This window comes from Phyllostomus hastatus, unplaced genomic scaffold (genome assembly GCF_019186645.2).
Source record: "Phyllostomus hastatus isolate PE091 unplaced genomic scaffold, TTU_PhHast_1.1 phas_contig_148, whole genome shotgun sequence".
Classification (NCBI taxonomy): Eukaryota; Metazoa; Chordata; class Mammalia; order Chiroptera; family Phyllostomidae; genus Phyllostomus; species Phyllostomus hastatus.
In genome coordinates this window covers 13187237-13208779 of record NW_025333607.1, presented here as the reverse complement: position 1 = coordinate 13208779, position 21543 = coordinate 13187237, and the positions used below count along the sequence as shown (strand labels likewise).

Genomic DNA, 21543 nt, shown 5'->3' with positions numbered 1-21543 from the left:
CACACTTTGACCAATTGAGCTAGCTGGCCAGCATCAAAACAACTGCTGAATCTAGAATAGTGGGGATATGGGTTATTGTTGGACTCTTCTTTCAACCTTTCTTTAATATTCGGAAATTTCCTTAGCAAAAAGCTGCGGAGGAAACAAATGACTGAGCAGTAAGCAAGCCTTACTGATATAATAATACCAGGATGAGAGTCATGGCACATCACCTTCGGTGCGTCTCAGCGTTCATTCTGTCCTCTACATCGTCTTTATCTGAGTCATCTTCATGCAGCTTTATTTCCACTCTCTTGGTAAAAATCAACTTACTTACAGTTCCCCAGACTCAAAAATCGTATCCTGTCAACTTATACTTTTACACCCATTTGTAGCCTGGACACTCCCTTGGCTAGGGGTTAATGAAACAAAAAAAGGTCACCTAGCCAGTCAGTTTAGAGAAGGAAGTTTTAAAAAAAAATTTAAATCGTAACTAGAACATTTCCAAATCACATCTGTAGATTAACAGAGCGAACTTAATGCTGAGTTTATCTAAAATGAGACCCTGGATACAGTTCAAGTTTTCATTTAGAAACAGTAATAAAGCCCTTTAGAGTAAGAACTGAAGACATCATTTTAATTTACTAAACTAAATAAAAAATTATTATATAGGTCAGGAGATGATGCAACTGTCATTAGACTAGAATATCTGGGTTAATGCTGATGTTTTCACACTTGAAAGGTAAGTTTTGTGTACAATTATGAAAACTGTGAAATATAAAATGTTTTTGGAGGTATAAAGTACCGCAGTAAATAGTACAAATTCTATAGTACAACACTCCTGAAAATGCTTATTGATCGTACTTAACATAATATTTAAATTTACGAAACATCTGGACACTTGGGTTCCATTTGAAGAATTTCCTTTTATGAGACGCATTATGGCAATTGGCATTGAATGGCCCTGCTCTGTATCATGAAAATGTGCAGTGGGACCCTGCTTTACTTAAAGGCTACACCCAAAACGGAACTTGCTTACTTGTACATTCCAAAGCCAAAGCTCAGAGCAGTCATCTGGGCCACAAGCAACGAGATAGTTGTCATCTGGACTCCATGCAATATACGAAACGCCATACGCATGTCCTTCTAAGGTTCTGAGTAATTTCAGCAGGTGTGTGTCCTGGGGGGAAAGACACGCCAGGCCATTAGTGCCCACCACCAAAGGCACTCTCTCCTCGGCACGGGAACTTACGGTGCTGCAAAGACGCACTTGGATAATATACTCTGAGGGAGTTTTCACAATTTCACCAATTTTCCTCCAGGAGAAGCTTTGGCAGCTTGCTTCATAAAGACTCACGCTCAGCGTGGACTAAGCACCTACTCCCCACAAGGCAGTGCGTGCCAGATGGAAATACAAAGATGACACAGACTCTGCCCGGGAGGCTCTCGAGGAAACTGAAAGCAGGCAGGTGTGGCAAGGGCTACCTCTCACTTACTTGCTTCTTTCACTTAGCATGATGCTTGAAAACCCCTCCTTTTTGAACCCTGTGCCTGCCTCCCCATGTTGTGCACAGCAGGGCTCAAATGAGGCCCTTTATTTATATATATGGCAAATGTGACACTATACATATATTGTATGACACTTATTTCAGTGTGTCTGATTTCCTTTTCTAAACTCTGGTGGCTTTCCCAGTGGTTCCCAACCTGAGGTCTCCTAAGGGGTCATCAGGGACAGACGCACGGGTCCTTGAACTTAAGTGAGAGGAAAGACACACATGTTTACTTTCACAAACTATGTGCTAAATTCAGTATTTTCTTCCGTCTTGAATGCAGGTGATTAACAAGGTAGCATTAGGTATTATACTGGGCAATATTAGATGATACATTAGGCATTACTTTAAGTAGCATTAGGTGACTGTTAATAAAAATTTCAAATGTTTTCATGTCATATTACAGTTGTTGCAGAAATCTCAATATACTATTTATACCCATCACTACTTCAAAATTCTGGTAGTTATATCTGCTGCCAGAATTTGTTATTCAATGTTAACAAAAAAGCTATGTATTATTATTCAGTATCTGTTTTTGGACTATTTTGATAACTGTATTTCAATATAACCGGGTTTCCTTAGTAATTAATATAGAACAAACACCTGGGCTTCCTGTGTATTTTGGTTTAGGAATTCAGAAACACTGCCCCGCGGAGGGGACCCTAGGGCCACCAGACCGCCAGAGGAGCACTCGGCACAAACAAAAAGTGAAGACTGACCGCTTCACGGCAGAGAGCACCTGTTACCACTCACAGTCTTTTGTGGACTCACAAAAATGGATGTGTGCCTTCACAGACTTCATTCTCTTATTTTTAAAATACATCCTTCTATGGATCTTTTTCTCTATTTTTTCAACAAGGAAGTCCAAAACTTTATCCTGGGCTAATATCATAATTCTAAATTTTAAAATAATATTCACTGTATGATTTTAGGTGAGGACTACTAAACCAAATACATCTACTTAACCTAGCTGGAGCTGTGTACTTCTCTGACTACTTGATAAATGTCCAACTGGCTAAAAGAAATAGAACTACTTATTTCTACACATCTGTAGGTCATGTGGATATAAACAAAGACAAATCTGATTTTAGAGAACTCAGAATTTTAAATCCAGGACACAATAGTTTTCATGTGTATCACTGCGGACAAGAAGGCAGTGGACATTTAATAGAGGTTCCACAAATCACACAAAACAAGGAAGGGTTTCAGGAGACAAAATGATAACGCGTTTTCTAACCTGTGACAGGAGGACATTGCATTAGTCCGTAAATCGAGTACTGACAAAGATAAAAATTAGCAGAGACATTAAGAGCAGTGGGTCTAGGGTAAAAATGTTCCTGGATTTGAGTCTAACTCTTCCATGTACTAGCTGTAAGAGCCTGGGCACTTACCTTCTGTATCAGTTTTCTCACTTAAAGAATGGAAATGCTGGTCTCTCAGGGAATTACTCAGAGGAGTAAATGAAATAGTGCACACACAGCCTTAGGACAATCGCTACTAGCACATAACACTGAACAATTTTGATCATTTCTATTCCATGAGCTAGACAACATAGAAAGAGGCAAGACATGACAGAGATGACAAAAAATGTGTACTCAATTAAAGTAAAGGCGATCTCTCTCTGCAATCTAAACACTCATACTGGAGTACATACCGGATCCACTTGCCATATGATAACTGTTGTATCTTTCGATCCTGTTGCTAGTTTAGTGCCGTCATTAGAGAATTTACAGAACCACACTTCATTACAATGCTCCGTGAGTATCTGCTGGGTATAACATGGGAACTGCCTCCTAAACAAAGAAGTTCACAAATAATTATTCTTTCTAAAGAGATTAGAATAATCATAACAACAAAGATTACACAACTGATAAACTTCTTTGGAGATCAAAAACTTTAAAAATAAGAAATGAATGCATTTGTAAATCTAAACAGTCAAGTATACACTAGTATGTCAAAAAAGAAAATATAATGTCAGTCAAGGCAATTTTAGGGGAAATCAGTAATCTAACATCTACTTCAATTTATTCTTTTTTAAAGAGAGAGAATGTATGTTATCACAGACTTTTTCATCTAATTAATTCAACTTATATACATATAAATTAATAATCAGGGCTTGTATAAGTTGGCCGGCATTGGGTTGTTTTTGGAAGCAACTTGGTTTTACAAAGAGAAGAGACACTGCAGTCAGACAAGGCTGGGTCATAGCTCTCAGGTCTTGGCAAGTCACGTGACTCCTCTGAGCCTCAGAACTCCCTACACAAGGGTGAAGTAAAAGCACGAGAGACTGAATGTAAGCATTCAGATTGAGTCTGACACTTAGCTAGTACTTTGTAAGTGGTGGTTATATATTAAGGGCAAAGAATTCTACCATTCACATTACCAAGAGGAAAAAGTTATGAGAATGATTATACTCATTAAATACTCACTCTAAAAAAGCCATTCTATCCTTTTCCAGTTTCTACATCAGCACCATGTGATGGAGCTTTCTGTGACAGTGAGGAGGTTATACAGCTGTGCTGTTCTATCTGGTGCTCCCAGCCACATACGGTTACTGAGCATCTGAAATGTGGCCAGTGCCCTTCACGAACTTGATTTCTAAATTTAACTTTCCTTTGAATGACTTTACATTTAAATTTAAATGGTCATATGCAATCAGTGGCTACTATTTGGACAGTACAGCACTACATTATACATTCCCTATATTATAACAAAAGTTATTGGTCTTCCCTATTCACTCCCAACCAATCTATAATTTAAAAATATATTTTGTCAACTCACTAGGTAGTATATGTTTCAAAATAAATTAACTTTATCTGGCGCCCATGGTAACCTACATCAGCAGTTGGCTCCTTGGAGGCTGGTTTAAACTTTCAGATTATCTACTTATAAGCTACTTTAGTAATAAACTGTTACTCTGTATCTGAACTGAAACATAATCAATACCACTGACATTTATAAAGCACATACTAGATGCCTGAGCACTGTGTTGCATGCTTTATATGTGGTATTGCTGATTCTCAGAACCACCTCGCAAGGGAAGTAACACCCGCATTTTCAGGAAGCTCAAAGGCGGCAAGTAACTGACCAGGTACTGCAGACAGATGAGTGACGGAACTAGGATTTCAACCAGTGGCTGACTCTAAGGCCTGTTCTCTTTCCAAGTATCACTTCTAAGTTGTATTTTGAGACATGGCTGCATAAAATTCCAATCAAATAAATACTTTCAATATTACAAATGATGTTTTCCCCCTTCCTATCAGTATTAATCAATAGTGATGTCATTTATTCAGTGAGAAACACTTCATATCTAGGCATAAAATATGTAAAAATTCAAGTAGCTCAAGCTGACCATGGATGAACAGGGACATCTCAAACCAGAGTGGCAAAATGTCCTTAAAAAAGGAGACTCATAATTATCAAAATTATAGGGCACAAATCATCCAGTCTATTGGTAGCTGTATCTGAATGTCACTGAAATGGTGAATTGTCATTACTTTGTTACTTAAATAATCTTTAAAGACTAATAGCTCCCTGTTTCTTAAAAGCCTGATTTTGGATGTATACAAGTGAGTTTCCTTTGTTTTCACATAAATTTAAAAGTTAAGATGGTGTTAAAAATATCAGTACCTTCCCAGATAAAACTGAATAAAATGCAGCATCTTGATCAAACTGAAACTTAACTTTTTAAGTTTCTATAAATATTTAATAATCCTTTACTTAAAATTAATTTTTATAAAGCAGTCTGTGGAGATATCCTTTCACTGGTTACTCGTGGAAGAAAAAATCACAAAGTCACAAAAAAATTTCCTTTCATTACTGGTGAAATGTAACCGAAAATATGTCTACATTAACTGTGAAAAATATATATATTATACAATCTAATAAAATCTTTTCAGTGCTGATCAGGACTTTTTAAAAAATTATGGTTTACTTAATCATAATTGATTTTCTATTCCCCAGGGGGAAGAGTTGGCATTTAATTTCAATGCTAAGATTTAACTTCTGAAGATAGTTTTCTAATTCGAATGCTAAAATCTAGTTTTTAAAAGGGAGTAAAGCAGATAATAAATACTTTCTTCTGAAGACTTCTAGACAAGTGTGGAACACTTGGAATTAAATCAAATTCAGGCTCTACTGTCCCAGTTCAGCAAGAAAGGGCACAACTCACCATAAAGACTGTCTATACTGACTTAATGCCTGACCTCTTCTCCCTTACTGTCTTTAAACTCTTCCCCAGCATGAGAAGTCAAGGCTAACTCCTGCTTTTCTGGCCTGAAGACACTGGGGAGATGGCAGCCTTCACTGAGAGAGGGAATTCAAGAGGAAAATCAGGCTTTGCAGGGACAACCAAGGAGAGTGAGCTGCTATTTCTGACGTTGCATCTAAGGTACCTGAGCAACACCCACATTGTTGAATTGTAGGTCTAATAAAGCTTAGCAGATGAATTCTGTATTTCTAGCCCAGACTAGGAGTCATTAGAACCATGGAAGTATAACCCAAAGGAGGGGAGCGGGGATGAGAAAAGAAACATAACTCTGGAACACACACTTATTCAAGGGATGGGTAAAGGGGAGGAGCCTAAAAAGTAGCTAGGAGTAAAGCCGAGAAATGTCTTAGAAGTCAATGGAAAAGTTTCAAGACCAAGCAGTCAAATGGTATAGGAAGGTCAAGAGACGCGGTGGAAAGCAGCCACCGGACTGAGCAGGGCGCTGTTCCTCGCCAACGCCAGCAGCAGCTCTGGGGCCGGGGCCGGCTGGCGCTCAAGTCCAACGCCACAGACACCTGAAGGATGCGGGGGATGGGCCCGCTAAAAGTACGGTGCAGCGGGCAACTCTCAAGAAGTTGGCTTTCAGGCAGAGGCGGGGCGAGGGGGGGCAACTGGGAGGAGCAGAGTCCAAATTTTGTTTTGTTTTAAAAATATTACTTGGGAGACCTTTCAGTCAACGGTTATCTGAAGAGCAAGAACTCTTTCATCCCTGTGAAAAGCTTTCTACACAGGTCATCAGGAGACTGGTCCCTGCTCTGAGGCTTGAAAAAGTTAAACCAAGTATGTTCCATCATTTGCTTTCAAAGGTACCGGTACAGGAGTTACGGCTTAGGAAAATGTAGGTCACATTCTCACAGATTTCAGCTTCCCAACAGGAAGGCACACTCTTAACCCATAGATACCTTTGAGCCATCGAGTCTGCCATAAATACCTTAAAATGTATTCCACCACCAACAAATTCAAGAACCAAAAAAAGATTTGGGTTCACAACTGCCTTAATTTTCACACTGGTCTCAAATTCCCTAAAGCAGCTATGAAATATGAAACCACAAAGCCTTTTAATGTATTATCTCCTCCTCCCCCTATTCAATTCAAATAACTAGACTCATCAAGTCAAAGACCAGTGTTAAAGAGTAAGAGGGATAAAGGAAGAGGATCTCTAATCACTTTCTTTTAGCACATTTCAGACAGGCACCAAGTAATCACCCAGTACTTAAAGATAAATAACATTTGAAATGTAAGGCCAACAGCTCAAATAATTATTTTTTATTTCCACTAGGGAGAATGAAATTAGAACTCAACTGTTTGTGCAAGTAGTGTATGCACAACTACACAATCACTTTCACTCACAGCGTAATTCTGATGGTCATTCCGAAGTCCCTCATTTGCCCAAGCCCTCACTCTCAAGCACTTTGTCCTTCCTGGGCCCGCCCCTTTCCGTGGCCCTGGGATGGTGTCTGGCAACAGAACCCGCCGGAGTGAGTGCACGCAGCTGCCCCGTTCGGTCCCCCAGCCCCACCCGGTTTTTCTCCTGGGGTTCGGAAGATGGCCCAGTCTGCTCCTCCCACACTTAAAAGTAAAGCTCTCCTGCCACTCTAGAGATTATTAAAACAGCAGGGACATTTTTACTCAAAATACTCCTAACATCAAAAGTGAACCCTAGCCCTGGCTGGCGTAGCTCAGTGGATTGAGCTCGGGCTGCGAACCAAAGTGTCACAGGTTCGATTCCCAGTCAGGGCACATGCCTGGGTTGCAGGCCATGACCCCTAGCGACTGCACATTGATGTTTCTCTCTCTCTCTCCCTCCCTTCCCTCTCTAAAAAATAAATAAAATCTTTAAAAAAAAAAAGTGAACCCTGACTTCTTACCAGTTAGACTAGGTACACTGGTAGGTATAAAAACAAAACCCAGGCCAGAAAGTTAATGCTTGTTATTCCAACCATTTTAGTTTAGAAGCCATCTTCTGCTAAAAAGTAGAACTGTCATTAGGAAAAAGTATTTTCATGATCTTTATGGGCAGAGACTAATTTGGGCCATAATTAAAACAGCCATCATGTCCAGAGAAGAGTCACTAAGTGACTTCTGGCCTCCAAGTAGAGCACACACTCAGGTCCCTGGCATTCCCACACAGGGTCCCTTATGAGTCCCAATAAAGAGGGCCAGAGAATGACCAACCAAACCCACAGAGAAAAAAAGAAAAATAGGGTTTCCAGCTTCCATTCTCAAGGGTGGTCTCCTATACACAAACATATACAGATTTCTCTTCACATTGAACTTCAGCAGTTCTAGCTTCACTTAGGAACAAAGGCTAAATCAGATGGGAATTGTTTTATAACTACAGGATAAAACGAAAAAGGAAAACACTTGAATAAAGTTCAAGCCGAGCCCATGAAATGTCGGTTTCTCTCTTACCTACTGCAGACGTGATCGATGAGCAGGGACACGGAATCCAGGCTGTTGTCGAGCTTGGTGTTGTGGTACAGGCACCGGTCCCGCTGGAGTTCCACCGCCTGCCGCAGGAGAGTCTGCAACCGCCGCGGGGGGAGCATCACCGACGGTGGTAAATAGGCTGCAGTGGAAAGACATTTTTAAAAGGAGAAGTAAAAATTAGATTAAAAGACAAAACAGGATAAACTTCTACTTAAGACATCTGCTTGTCTCCTGCTGCATCTGCCCCCACCCTCATAACACCGCCCCTGGGGCAGAGTGGTGCTGGCCGGCGCAGCACGTGGGCTGGCGAGCACTTACTCGTCTGCGCTGCCGCTGGACGGGAGCCACTCGGACGGGAGGGCTTTCATCTGTATGTGGATTTTTAACCCCCCCCCCCCGCCCCAAATCAACAAAAAATAAAAAGGTGGCGACTATGACAAAAATTTTAAAGATGATTGTGTATGCATCACTAAAAGTATAAACAAATCTCAAGTTAACAAAGAACAAGTCAAAATGCTGGAACAAGTCAAATTCGAGGCCCCACCGAACTGCTTCTAGTGCCCTAATGAGAATTCAGGGAGCGGCTGGCGTGTCGATGCTGATACCAGGCTATTCCGACCCTTCCGTGCCCTAGGCCTCTCCAAGCACACGGTTTCCATTCTCGGGATCTCCGTTCCCAGCTCAGCATGCAAACAACACAGTATTTAAACACACGTTGCTTAACGTTGTAGTTCACACACGTGCTCTCCAACCGCAGCCCTTCTCCCCCAAACACGATCTCAGGGCAGCACCATTGCGGACCCCTGGGGAAAGGGAGCTGCTCGGGACGAGCACCCCTCTCCCCAACTCTGGAGGCCAGCTCCTCGGACTCCAGGGCAGAGTGTGAAAATCTCTGGTTTAAAGGGTCTCCTAATAGCCTTCCCTGTAACCCCTCCCTCAATAACCACTCAATACGAGTCTTCCTTAATGATCCCTAATATCCATGTCTAATATAAGAGCAAACACAGGAACACCAAAGATGAGACTCTTACTCTGAAGTTTGTCCAGGAGTTTGGATCGGGAAGCTGTCCCTTTGCCTTCCCACTCTGCTTTTGCGCGCAGGTCTTCTGCATGGCTACACATCAGATACCTAGAGGCACGACAGACAGAGAGCCGAAGGTCAAGCCTTTCTCTCTGGGTTAAACATAACTGAAAAGTACTGATTATACTTGGGCTATCTAAGTTCTTACTAAGAAACATTTATCAGGAAGCAACTTCTAGAGGGGATCCAATTCATTAATACGACCTAGCACCTGGATGTAATTACAAAAAGGAATATAATAGAAGGAATACAAAAAGGAATATAATAGCTAAATATGCTACTTGAGTATATATTATTTATTTATGTATTCTTAGACATTTATTATTTTTGTTATCTACATATAACTCTTATTGTGTGCCAGGCTCTGTTCCAAGCACTCAAGATTATTACTCCACTTAATGCTCCTAACAATTCTGTGAGAGTATGCACTCTTATTCTTGTTTTATATGTGAGGAAACAAAGGCACAGAAAGGTTGAGACACTGGCTTAGGGTTAAGAGGCCAAGCAGGCATATGAACACAGGTGTTGTAGCTGCAGAACTGGTTCTTAACCACTATGCTAACGTAACCACGACTCAATAGTGAGACAAAACTCAAGAAAACCTTAAAAGATATACTAATTAAAGAACACAACATACCTTTAAGTTTATTATAAACGTCACTCAAGAAATGGTGTGACTGGACAACCATCCTTGTGTCATCCTGTGAGAGGTACTGAGATCCCAAGGCAGGAAATGTGGGCACTGTCTTAGTACTACGTGCTGAAGGAGGCATGAACGCTAAAGTTCATGGATTCTGGAGAATCCACGAGGGCCTCCTGCTGGAAGTGTGACCCTGACCTGGTTCTGGCTCTTCTCAGAAGAACGGGCTTTAAAAGTAAAAGAAGTGAAGGCATTATTCAAACATGGAGATTGGACCTAGCAAGTAACTCTCCTGCTATTTGCCTGGTACTCTGTTCAAAGACAAATCTGTTCCTCTCACGTGGAAAAGAGTATGAAACAGGGTAGTAAGGATTAATTAAGATGGAGAACATGAAGTGCTTGGTCTACTAACTGGTACACCCGCAGCACTCACTGTGGCGTGGGTACCAGCAACCTCACAGTTAACTGAGTATCACCTCCTCCTTTTCTCAACTGCGTGAAGCATACTGCACTTAGCACCTACACGATTCAATAGCCTTTCGCCCAACAGCCAAACTACTTGCTCTCTTGCTATGTAGTACATAGTGTCTTAGCTGATGAGAACTTACATTAAAAAAAAAGCAAAAAACAGTATGAGTAGTTAGACTTAAGCCAATCTACTGTAAGCTGGATATTATAAACATTTGGTTTCAAAAATAACTTTTTAGGAGTAAAATTTATTACCAATAATTTTATGAAACAATAGTTTACCTTTTAAATTTTGCAAAAGCGGCCTACAATCGCTTCTGTGCCCTTCTGAAAATACTGCACCTTAAGGCTCCACATGAATGTGTTATGGGAAGTCCCATGTTGTAACTGAAAACACTGGGGTGGGTTCTGCCACCAGCTCCACAGCTTGTCATCTCTGGGCCATTTCCTTACGTGAAACACTCAAGCTATAAACCTGAAGAAGCTCATTTCAGAATAAAAGCTGTAAAATTAAATTGTATGTACTACTGCCAGACCAGAAAAAAAAATCCATGTGAATGTCATTTAGGTCAAGGGTGTCAGACTCATTTTCACCGGAGGCCACATCAGCCTTGAGGTTGCCTTCAAAAGGCCGAATGTAATGTTAGGACTGTATAAATGTAACTACTCCGTAACAGTTATGAGAGAGCTCGGCACTGCCGTCGGGTAGAAACAAGGTGCTGGGCTGGATAAAAAAAAAGGTGGAGGGCTGGATTCGGCCCACAGGCCTTGTGTTTGCCACCTGTGATTTAGGTGATACAGAAATCAGCCACCCCATGAAAAAGATAATCAGAGTAAAGTAATTTGTCAGCTACAATATGAAAATTTCCAGCAGAATTTACTATTTCAGGATGTAGCAGTAAGTAAAGCCCAATGATTTTGAACAGGTCAAACTGGGCTCTGTATCTTGGCTGATTTATTAGCTACATCTTGGGCTGGTTACTTCACTTCTCTGAGGCTCAGTTTCCTTGTCTACAAAAACCCTAATATGAACCCTATACCTCTCTGGGCCTTTCTTTTTTATGTTTAAAAACCCAATATTTGTCAGATTATTCTAGATGCTGGGGCCATATCATATAGTGGAAAGTGCTACAAAGGGGAAAAAAATAAAACCACAAAACAGGGAGATGTGACAGAAAATGCCTGGTGGGTGGTCCCAGGAGAGGGCATTTGGGCCAGGGCCTGAGCGAGCTACGCAGAGATTAGGGGGAAAGCATTTAAGATACAGGGAACAGGCAGCATTAGTGCCTTCACATCAGTATTGCTACAATGGTGAATGAAGTAAGGACGGCGGGAAAGGATCAGGGACCGCGTGGGCTTGAGCAGAGATCTGGCACTTTGAGTGAGCAGGAAAGCCAGCAGGAAGTTTTAAGGAAGGGAGAGAAATGAGTTAACACATGGTTTTGCTTATGCACTTCTGTGCTGCTCTGTGAAATATGCGTTGAGGGAGAGGTGTTTATGGCTTAACTAGGGTAGTAATTGTGAAGATGGACCGAAACAGACAAATCTGGGATGTTTTGGATTGAGGCCAATATATATCAAAGTTAAAAGATTTTTGAAAATGCAAAGATGAGGCTTGAGTTTTTTTGTTGGAACCAGTGGGTAAAAGTCTTATCACTGAGGTAAGGAACAGGTCTGGGAGGGTGAAATGGGGGGAGGGCCAACGGGAATCAAGAATTTTGTTTTGAGCACATCGGTCAAATGAGGACCATCAGGCAGGCTCTCACATACGTGCATGGGAGTTCAGGTGAGAGGGTGAATCCGAGAGCCACGGGAGACAGGTGGCATGTGCAGGCATGGCTCGGAATGGGGTTACCTGGGGGGGGGGTGAGCAGCCAGAACAGAAAGGAGGTCCAGAGCCAAGCCTTTGGACACTCGTAACTTTTAAAGGATTGACAGGAAAATCAAATAAGATTGTGCATATAAGATGCTTAGCAGTGACCTGGTACATGGTAAGTATACATTAAAAAATATATACGTCAATACTAGAAACTTCATTGCTTATTAGTTTTAGAGAAGATTCTGCCATAGGTTTTTTATAGAAGATTGGGAAATGGCCATTCACTGGCAATACATATTTCTTCTTCCTTTTACCCACTTAAATCTCTCTCTATTCCAATAGGGAAAGCTTCCTAGGATGACAAAAAATAGTATGCACATAAGTGAATCTATCCAGATAAAGATTATCTCAGCTTTTAGCAACATTCAGATCTTGGAAAAATGTCGAGCAGATAGAACTCCGAATGGTGACCCCGATAAAAGAGCCCCTCTATCACCCTGGAGTCGAAGAACTCAGCTTCCTTACCCACTAAGAACATGAATGCGCTCTGTATTGTATTTCAGTGGCGTCAATTCACAGCGTAGAACCTGAAGTGCCTCCAGGACCTTGCCATCCTCCAGGTATTCCAGGTACTTCTGCTGCAGCAGCAAAAACTTCATCCTCTGACATGACAGAAAGCAGCAGTCAGGGGAAAAAAGTTGATGGAAGGTTCAGAAAATGTTTGTGCCTAAACAGAACAGTAGAAACCATTCTACTACGCCCTTTGACAATAACTTTCATAAAGCTTTAATATGACTCAAATATTTTAAGAGAGTCACAGTGTATTAAATGTGACTTTGCTCAATTCCATGTCTTAATAAAATGACTGATCAAACAACCTCAAGTCAGATACAATCATTAATGACATCAAAACAGGAAAAATGAATTTTTCCCTCAAAACATTGTTTCTTCTATAAAAATTTAGAGCCAAAGTATTTTATATTTACTTTAAAAGTCTTTTTTTTTTTAAGATTTTATTTATTTACTTTCAGAGAGAGGGGAGGGAGGGAGAAAGGGAAACATCAATTTGTGAAAGATACACTGATCGAATGCCTCTTGCACGCCCCTAACTGGGGACTTGGCCTGCAACCCAGGCATGTGCCCTGACTGGGAATTGAACCAGCCACCTTTCAGTTGGCAGACCTGTGCTCAGTCCACTGAGCCACACCAGCCAGGGAGAAAAAGTCTGACTTTTGTAATAGGGCAATGGAGGTATTTTATGCAACAGGTTTTGAAAAGACTGCAGAAAATTCAGTGAATGGAAAGATTATTTAAATCCCACAATGTGAAAGAATGACTAAGTAGACCAAAAAGCAGAACTAGAGCCATAGGGTAGAAACTGCACAGTGTCCGATGTTGGCTTATCAAAAATGAGAAGAGCTGCCCAGCAAATGGACTAAAAGGCTGGTGTGCAAGGTACTGATTTTCCTATGACTCAAAGGGACAAGCATAAGCTTGATGGACTGACTGTCTAGGAGGCAATAAAGGACCAACTCTTTAAAGGTCTTTCAAAAGTATCAACATTTGTAATTGTGGATTGGTAACACTCTGATCATTGATGTGTTTAACTATGAAGCACAATTATTAGCTCCTTTCCTTCCAAAGGATAAGCCATTTCCAACTTATGAAGTACTTTCAAATTTAGTTTTTTTCTGAAATGTGTTTGGCTTTAATCCTTTCTAATGTTCCTTTACTGTATTACTTTACTTTTAACTTGAAAGTGACTGTTACAATCTTAGCAGCTTTCTGTTAGGGAAAAGAGATGTCTATGACTATCAGGTTTGGAATTTCTTTTAAACCTTAAATCTAATTAAGGACACTGCTGGGAGGGACTTTCCATCCCGTCGGCTACTTGTGGCGCTTAGGCAAAGAGGTTAGCAGATAGGAAATATTAGTTATATTTAGAGACTCTATGAAAGACAGTGGTAAAAATCTCAAATCCACTGACTTACAAATATTTAACGCTCAAACACTTTAAAATATACTGCTCTCAAAAAAGTATCACAATAAGTGATACTCAGAAAGTATCATTATTTATGGAATTAAGAGTATCATAAAATTGCTCTGAGATTTTCTGTTAGGGAATATTTAGAAAAAAGGCATAACCTACAAACTTATAAAAAAATGGTTTCTAAAGAAAATAAAAACAAACTCATGTAAATTAGGCATAATTTAAATTCATCTTTTATATGATACATTGTTTACATTTGGTAATAAGGTAATCTTACATCTACAGCTAAAGAACAGAAAAAAATGAAAACTCCCATAATGCTAGAAAAATGACACTTACCAAATTTTACACATAAAGTTAGACTAAATGAGTTTCAGAAATCATTTAGTTCCCCAGATGCCCTAAAAAGTGTTGCTGTACATGTAACCTTAAGTTTACTTTTATATATAAAGTTAAAAAATACTTGGAAGTCCATCAGGTGACAAAAAACAAAGACTACAACAAAACAATCTAAAAATCAAAGGGTTTTATATTTGAAGTTAATCCTGGATATTCTCACTATTTTATCTTTTTAAACAAACTTCAACTCTTTAGAAATGAAGAGTTCACATATTTCCATTTATCAATACATTGTCAGAAGTTTCATACCACATAGTGTTTTTGATTCAAACTTGAAAATCATACTGAGTTGCAGAATTTTTTTTTTCATTTTAATGCCACATGGAGCTGGCCAGCATGTACCATTTCTTCACTAAATTTTCTTGGCATTTGGGGAGATTTTTTAAAATTTGGGGCAATTGATTGATTGATTGGGTATCCATCATTAGGTCCTATGCACATCCCTCCCCTTTCCAATGTGTGTAGGGACAGTGTCCCAAGTGCTACTTCCCCCTTATTTTCCCACCAAGATCCTGCTAGAACACGTTATTCTCTTTCTGTGGGGCAGAGGCAGGGCAGGCAAGAAGAGGAAGGCAGGGTAAAACTCTGAGAGAAGCCAACATAAACACGTTTTCTGTACACAGGGAATGCTATAAAAGCAGTGCAAGAACATTTTTCTCTGAGTCATTTTATCCAGATTAAGACAAAGAGCATCACCAGATATCAAATCCTGGTGGTGCACATGGCAACCAACACGCTGCTGGCCAAGCACAGAGATTTGGTTGAGAAAGAAAATGTTTATTCTCTTCAAAATCAGTTAAATTCAAATATTTGATACACAGGGTAAGAATGGAGAGTAAAACTGTACTTTCCAAAATTTAAGGCACAAAAATGCAAATACAGTTTCAAGAAAATAAACACCTTAACATTATATTAATTACTTACTAAAAAGTTCTTTTAAAATAAGGCAAAATTGAAGTTTTCTGAGGTCAAGGCTTCACTAATAGTTTTTTAGAAGATCACGAGCTTCTTAAGTGAAGAAGAAGGAAAAAAGAAAAGAAACTCTCCTCTCTCTCCCTCTTTCCCCAGCTCCCAGTCTTCTAGACTGTCTCTGGTTGCTGACCCTTTCGCAGCAGCTCTGGCCCAGCAGTGTTTCCCCCTTTCCCAGCCGAGAGGCTGGAAACTGAGGCGTGACCAGCACAGCCCGGGAGACAGCCAGCCTCGCAGGGTCACTCCGGCTGCTGCTCCCCGCGCCACCCAGAGTGTGCGCTGCCCTGTCCTCGCCTCTCGTGGAGTGACACTGGACTCAGCGTGAACAACGCACGAGTTACGATACACAGGAAGTCTGTTTATCGAGGATAGCCTCTTGGCCAGCCCGCAGTGGCTCTGGCTAACTCTGGAATAAAGGTAGAAGCAAGTTCTATCAACTAAATGACTCAGAGGAAAGGGGAAATTATATTTAAACTATGGCTCTCAAAACTCCTCCCTATTTGATTTTAAAAACATACTAGTTCTTTTTTTAATATTTGAATGCTTTTAAGTATATTTCTATTGTATTAAAAAGTAAAGAATCCAACAATTTTAGACACATGAAAGTTTTCTGTTACTGACCTCAAGTACCCACCCCAATTCCTTAGACATGGCTAAGGATATTTGAACCCAAACTAAAGAATGGTGATTCATGAGCCCAGCTTCCAGAAAATCCAGAGCAAATTCTGCTATTTCCAGTATCAGTAAACTGGAAACCATTTAAAAATATGGGGGAGGAGGAGGTGCAGAGGGAAGAATGGAGAGTGGATTAGGTCAATAAAAACATTCAGGTTTAAAAATAAAATACAATTTTAGTCTAGACTAAGTCATCAAATGTGTCTGGGTATACAGTCAAAATAATGACGTTAAAAAAACCCCAAAGAGTTGTCTTCTAAGGTATTATTACAGATTTATGCTTACATTAGATTATCTTCTGGAGATAGAGGCGGGGAGAGGAGTAAATCTAAACATAATTAGAAAGGTGAAGAAAATGCTGCACTGAATCTTTAAAAGCAATTGATTCATCAATGCTTAAAGTGAGATAAAACTGGAACCCCTTTCTTTGTATAAATACCTAAACAGTTTGATGGTGTGAGGCTCAGCCAGAGATTTAATCTTCATCTTTTATTAGATCCTAGAATGTTCTATAGACTGAACAGGCTGTAAAAAGAAAGGATTCCTCCTTATTATCTACAACTACCTTTCTTCAGTTTATACGCTGCTTCTAATGAAGGTTTCTAATGAGATAGCACCATAATCTAAATCCAATACAGAAGTCTCAAATTATTATCAAGCCATAAAAAAATAGGAAGTAAGCCTATGCAAATTTTTTTTACCATTAAATTATAGATATAATTTGGGTGAAGAAGCTTAAAAAAAGGAAGACAGTCCTCCAAGAAACCGCACCTTATTTAAAACAACCCGTGGGGGCCTGGCCTGTGCTGTCACTGCACAAGTGGCGCTCTCTTATCCAATTCTCATCTGGCCACTCAACTGCCTTTATTTTATTTGAGGGTCACCTTTCAATCTGTCAGAGCTAACATTAATGAGAAACTGCCCAGTTAAAATGTACTAGGCGTTTTTCTTTTTAAAACTCCAAACACACTAATTGGGAAAAATTTAGCCACTGGAAAATTTGTAATCCCTTTGAATATAGATGTTTATTTTAACTTCTGTGTTTTCATTTTTTTTTAAATTTACCATGGAATTGATTATTCTGTGAGTTAATTAATTATAAGTCATCTGATTCACTAATAGTTAAAAATTTTAGTATTTTAAATATTTACTGAAAGAAAAAAGATAATACAAAGATCATCAATCTAAATTAACCTGCATCTGTTCATTATTTGTTTGTACCTTTAGTTCACTTGAAGGTCATTCTCTAGGATTATATTATTATATAAAATTACATTAAGAATTTGAAAACTCTTGTGTAATTAAGCTTTTTTAAAAACCCCAAAATGAAAACAGGAGACTCTCAGGTTTACAGACAAAGGCAGAAAGATTAACATTTGACCCAATTTAAAAAAAAAATCAAAATAACACTTATTACTAATATTTAACAAACAGCTGGTTTCCCTACTTCACTTTCCATTCACCCTCTTTCCCTCCCCCATCAGACAGGAAACTGCTTTTGACAACAAATCAAGCAGCCAGAAGTCAAGAAGCCAGTAGGCAGAGGCTAGCAGCTGATTCTTCCCGGTTCCCAGTCACAAGCACTTATGAGAAGACCTTATCCCCTCCTCTCTCTCACCCACATCTACTGAAGAATTAAAGCCTATCAGGGTAAGAGACTCATTAAGACTTATGAAAGATGCTAACAGGCAAACTACCAGATTGATTTTGTTGGGGAAATAAGGCCAGTGAGTAGAGCCCAGTGGTCAAATAGACATACAAACCCCCCAACAAGAGTCATCAATATCACAGACTTTGACACTGTCAATTCACACAACTGGAATGCAAGACTGGAAAATGGTAAGCACACCAATGGGGCTGGTTCAAACGAACTATAATTCTCAACGACTAAAAAAATTAAAGTATCAGCTACTTAAGGCTCTATATACACACATCCAAACACATTCTTTACCAGCACATTCAGTAGTTTAGGTAATATATAATTTATCCTTGACTCTAGAAGTATAAAACTCCTATAAATAGCACTAAAAGCATGACCTTTCAATTTTATAGGGTAATTTATAAACCAGGTTCAAATGACACACGTACTACACATGATTTTAAAAATACAAAACTCAAACTTTAAGACATCATCAACACACTCATCGTAGTTTACAAATGCAATTACATAAAGTTCAGTTGTTTTTAGGCCTTATCTTTTATCAGAGGCAGAAGCCTACAGTTATCAATAGCCTACTAAAATAAGCATAAATGTGAAACTAAGAACAAAAGTGTATTTACCACAATTATTCCCAACAACGTTTGAGAGATTTCAAGTGCGCCTCTTACCACAATAGCATGAGGAGAATGCACTAAAGGCTTTAGTTCATTCAGGTCATTCTCTGCCTGCAAAAAGTGGCATAAGAGAAAAACAGAAAGGTCACAGCATGCACGTTGGATACGCAATTTTAGCAGCAGTCACACAGCTCTAGAGGCCCTACTTTACCTTATCCCAGTCTCCTTCCATGACATGATTTCGGAATTTGGTAGCAGAAGGATGTTCTAAACGACATCCTGACTCTTGCATGAGGAGATCAACAGTCTGGCTGCAGGAGAGATACAGTGTAAAAAAGACCTGGCCAACTTCAGGGTTCACTCTTCCAAATAAACTAATGTCTATGAAAACAGTTGCCAAAGTTTTTAAGCTAATCTCATGAAGAAAAAAGAAAGAGCGAGCTTTAATGTGCCTGGCTAAACCAACCTGATTTTTAAACTGCCACCTTCACTTCTGTCTAATCAAGTTAAAAACCTTCCTGAAACTAAAATCAAAGTCGTCAGTTCTTCCTGCTTTTGCCACTTAATACCTCAGAAATTTAAATGAAGTATAAAATTTCTAAAAACATTTTGCAACCAAATGGTTAAATAAATGAACAAAAAACAAAAACCAAAAACCACCAGGATCTATATACTAACAGTTACATTTCGAAAGATAAAAAAATTGTTAGCTCCATACAAGGCCAGAGAGATGCCCTGTGTCAGGGAAGAGCCTCACACCCAGACCTCATGTTTGCATAGAAATTCTAGTAGGTCAGTCTTTAAAATTAAAATAAATCCAGCATCAAAAAATCACTCCCTTTCTCTCTACACTAAAAATAGCAAATTTACTATGGTGTAGGTTCCAAACAGTCACGAGTTATTTCCTCCTGCGGCTGTCAGCTTGCTTCTTGTCTCAGTAATTCGCTGTTAGCATTTACAAAACCTGTTTTCGTACTAATTCTTTTTCCTTCTTGTAAAAAGTGAAATCTTCCTATATTTCTGAGAGTGAAAAAGACTCATCAAATGGAATTTCTCCCACCAGCTATTTTGATATCTAAGAACCTTCCTTTATCAGTCTCACATAGCTGTTTGTTTCAAGGCTTTCTTATTCAGCCCTATTTGTTTTTCAGCTCAACGGTGCAATCAATCACCTGCCTGAGAACCAAGTACTTATGCCACTTTTTAAAAGTGCTCCCCACCCCCCTCCCCAGAACAAATCAGTGAGTCCTGAACGACAGCATGGGCTAGCATAAGAGCTCATTTTAATCTAGGCTGTGAAGCCAGAGAACTGACTGTTGCATGTTTTCACCCTTAGTCTGATTGTGGGGCTCCCCCAGGCGCCCACCAATCCCCCCTTCCAGCCCCTCAGTTCCTCTTTGTGTGTACACACAACGGTGGTTTGGGGCCAAGGTCGCCGTCTACCTTCACCCTATTTTAGGCACGCAAGGCCACCTACGAAATGGTATTGGACAATAAATGATTCACCAGATCAGATGTCCCTGTTTCAGAGGCAATCATGCCCGGCATTACACCGGGATTTCAGCCGAGTGAGGGGTAGGCCTCTGGTTCACACGCAAGGGCCTTTAAATGGCATCAGCACGGTGCCTCACTTCATTATCCCCATCAGATTTATTCAGGCTCCTTCCCAGGGATCCCAGCCCCTCAGTTCCCATAAACACTTGTAGGTGATTGTCCTTCCTGATTGGTAGTTTGCCTGGGCTGTCTGTCATGGCTGGGGGTGGGGAGGTGTCCCACAAAGATGCCTCTGAGATATACTTGAAAAACAAATCCTCCAAGGTTCATTATTTCCACCAGCTCTCATCCACCCCTCCCCCAACACACACAGAGACACACTCGGCATGTCTTTATTGACAGACAATTAGGTTCTGAAGGTGTGTGGGGAGGGGGAGATCTTTTGGGTTCTACCACCCCTGCCCCAAGCCCCCACCCGCCCGTCCCGTCTGCCCATCTGTCAGACGGATTGATTTCCCCTTATTTCCCTTTCGGTCAGCTCCTCCTCCTCCCGGGGTCGGCCAGTCTGGGCTGCGTCCTCTCGTGTCCCGGGCCCCCGGTGCCCAGCAGACGTCCCCGTCGCAGCCCCCTCGCAGCCCCCTCCCCCGCAGCCTCGGCCCCTCGGTCGGTCCCCAGCAGCTGCCTGTAAAGGATACTTACTTGAGCCCTAAGCCATTCAAGTGCTGTCCTATTAGCCTAATGACGTCCTCGTCCGACTGGGAGAGCCGTTTCTTCTTCTTGAGGCTGCTGCCCAGTTCTGGGGTGGCCAAGGAAGAGGAGGCGGCCGTGGTGGCGGAGGCAGCTGCGACGGTGGCGGCGGCGGCGGCGGCCCCGCCGGGGACCCCGTTATTGACATTCAGGCTGTTGCTATTGTTGCTGGCGGCGGAGGGGGCGGAAGGCAGGAGCCCGTTGGCGTGGGCCAGGTCCCCCGCGGCCGACGACGACGAGGGGGACGACTCCCCGTTCTGGGCCGACAGGCAGGCGAGTTCCTGGGTCTGTCCCTGGCCCCCGCCGCCCCCTCCGCCGCCGCCGCCGCCACCTCCTCCTCCTCCTCCTGCCCCGTTGGCCTGCATGATGCCGCCGCTGACCAGGCTGTGGCCGCTACCTCGGTGGGGGACGGCGGCGGCGGCGGAAGGGGCAGCAGCCGGGGGGAGTCCCACCACTACCACCACGGAGGAGGAGGAGGAGGTGGACGACGAGGACGACGAGGACGAGGACGACGAGGACGGAGGGGAGAGGCCTGCTCTGCCTGCCGAAGCCCCGGGCTCTCCTGCTCCCTCCGCCGCCGAGGCTCGGGGTTTCTTCCGCGGGGGCGGGGAGGCTCCGCCGGTGTCCGAGTCGGAGGAGGAGGAAGCGGAGGCCAGAGTTTCCTCGCCGAGAGAGGCCGTGGTGGGAAGCCGGGGGGGCGAGGCGGGGGGGAGGGGAGGCGGGGGGGCCGGGGCGGGGGGTCGGGGGTGAGGGGGGGC

The 21543-nt window shown here is 41.5% G+C and overlaps 1 protein-coding gene across 2 annotated transcripts in view; it reads right to left on the bottom strand.

Annotated features, from left to right (window-relative positions):
• Window positions 1-21499, bottom strand: part of WDR26 (WD repeat domain 26) — a 33541-nt gene extending 12042 nt beyond the window's left edge. The window contains exons 1-8 of one of the 2 annotated variants that reach the window (XM_045859744.1): window positions 20738-21499; window positions 18756-18855; window positions 18551-18655; window positions 12763-12899; window positions 9261-9358; window positions 8212-8368; window positions 3184-3322; window positions 1019-1159 (exon numbers count right to left, since the gene is read on the bottom strand). In XM_045859744.1, the coding sequence (XP_045715700.1) occupies window positions 1019-1159; window positions 3184-3322; window positions 8212-8368; window positions 9261-9358; window positions 12763-12899; window positions 18551-18655; window positions 18756-18855; window positions 20738-21150 (1290 nt within the window). In that variant the 5' untranslated portion in view covers window positions 21151-21499. The remainder of the gene's footprint in view (window positions 1-1018; window positions 1160-3183; window positions 3323-8211; window positions 8369-9260; window positions 9359-12762; window positions 12900-18550; window positions 18656-18755; window positions 18856-20737) is intronic. The other variant, XM_045859737.1, reaches the window with a different exon arrangement.
• Window positions 21500-21543: the final 44 nt, after the last annotated feature.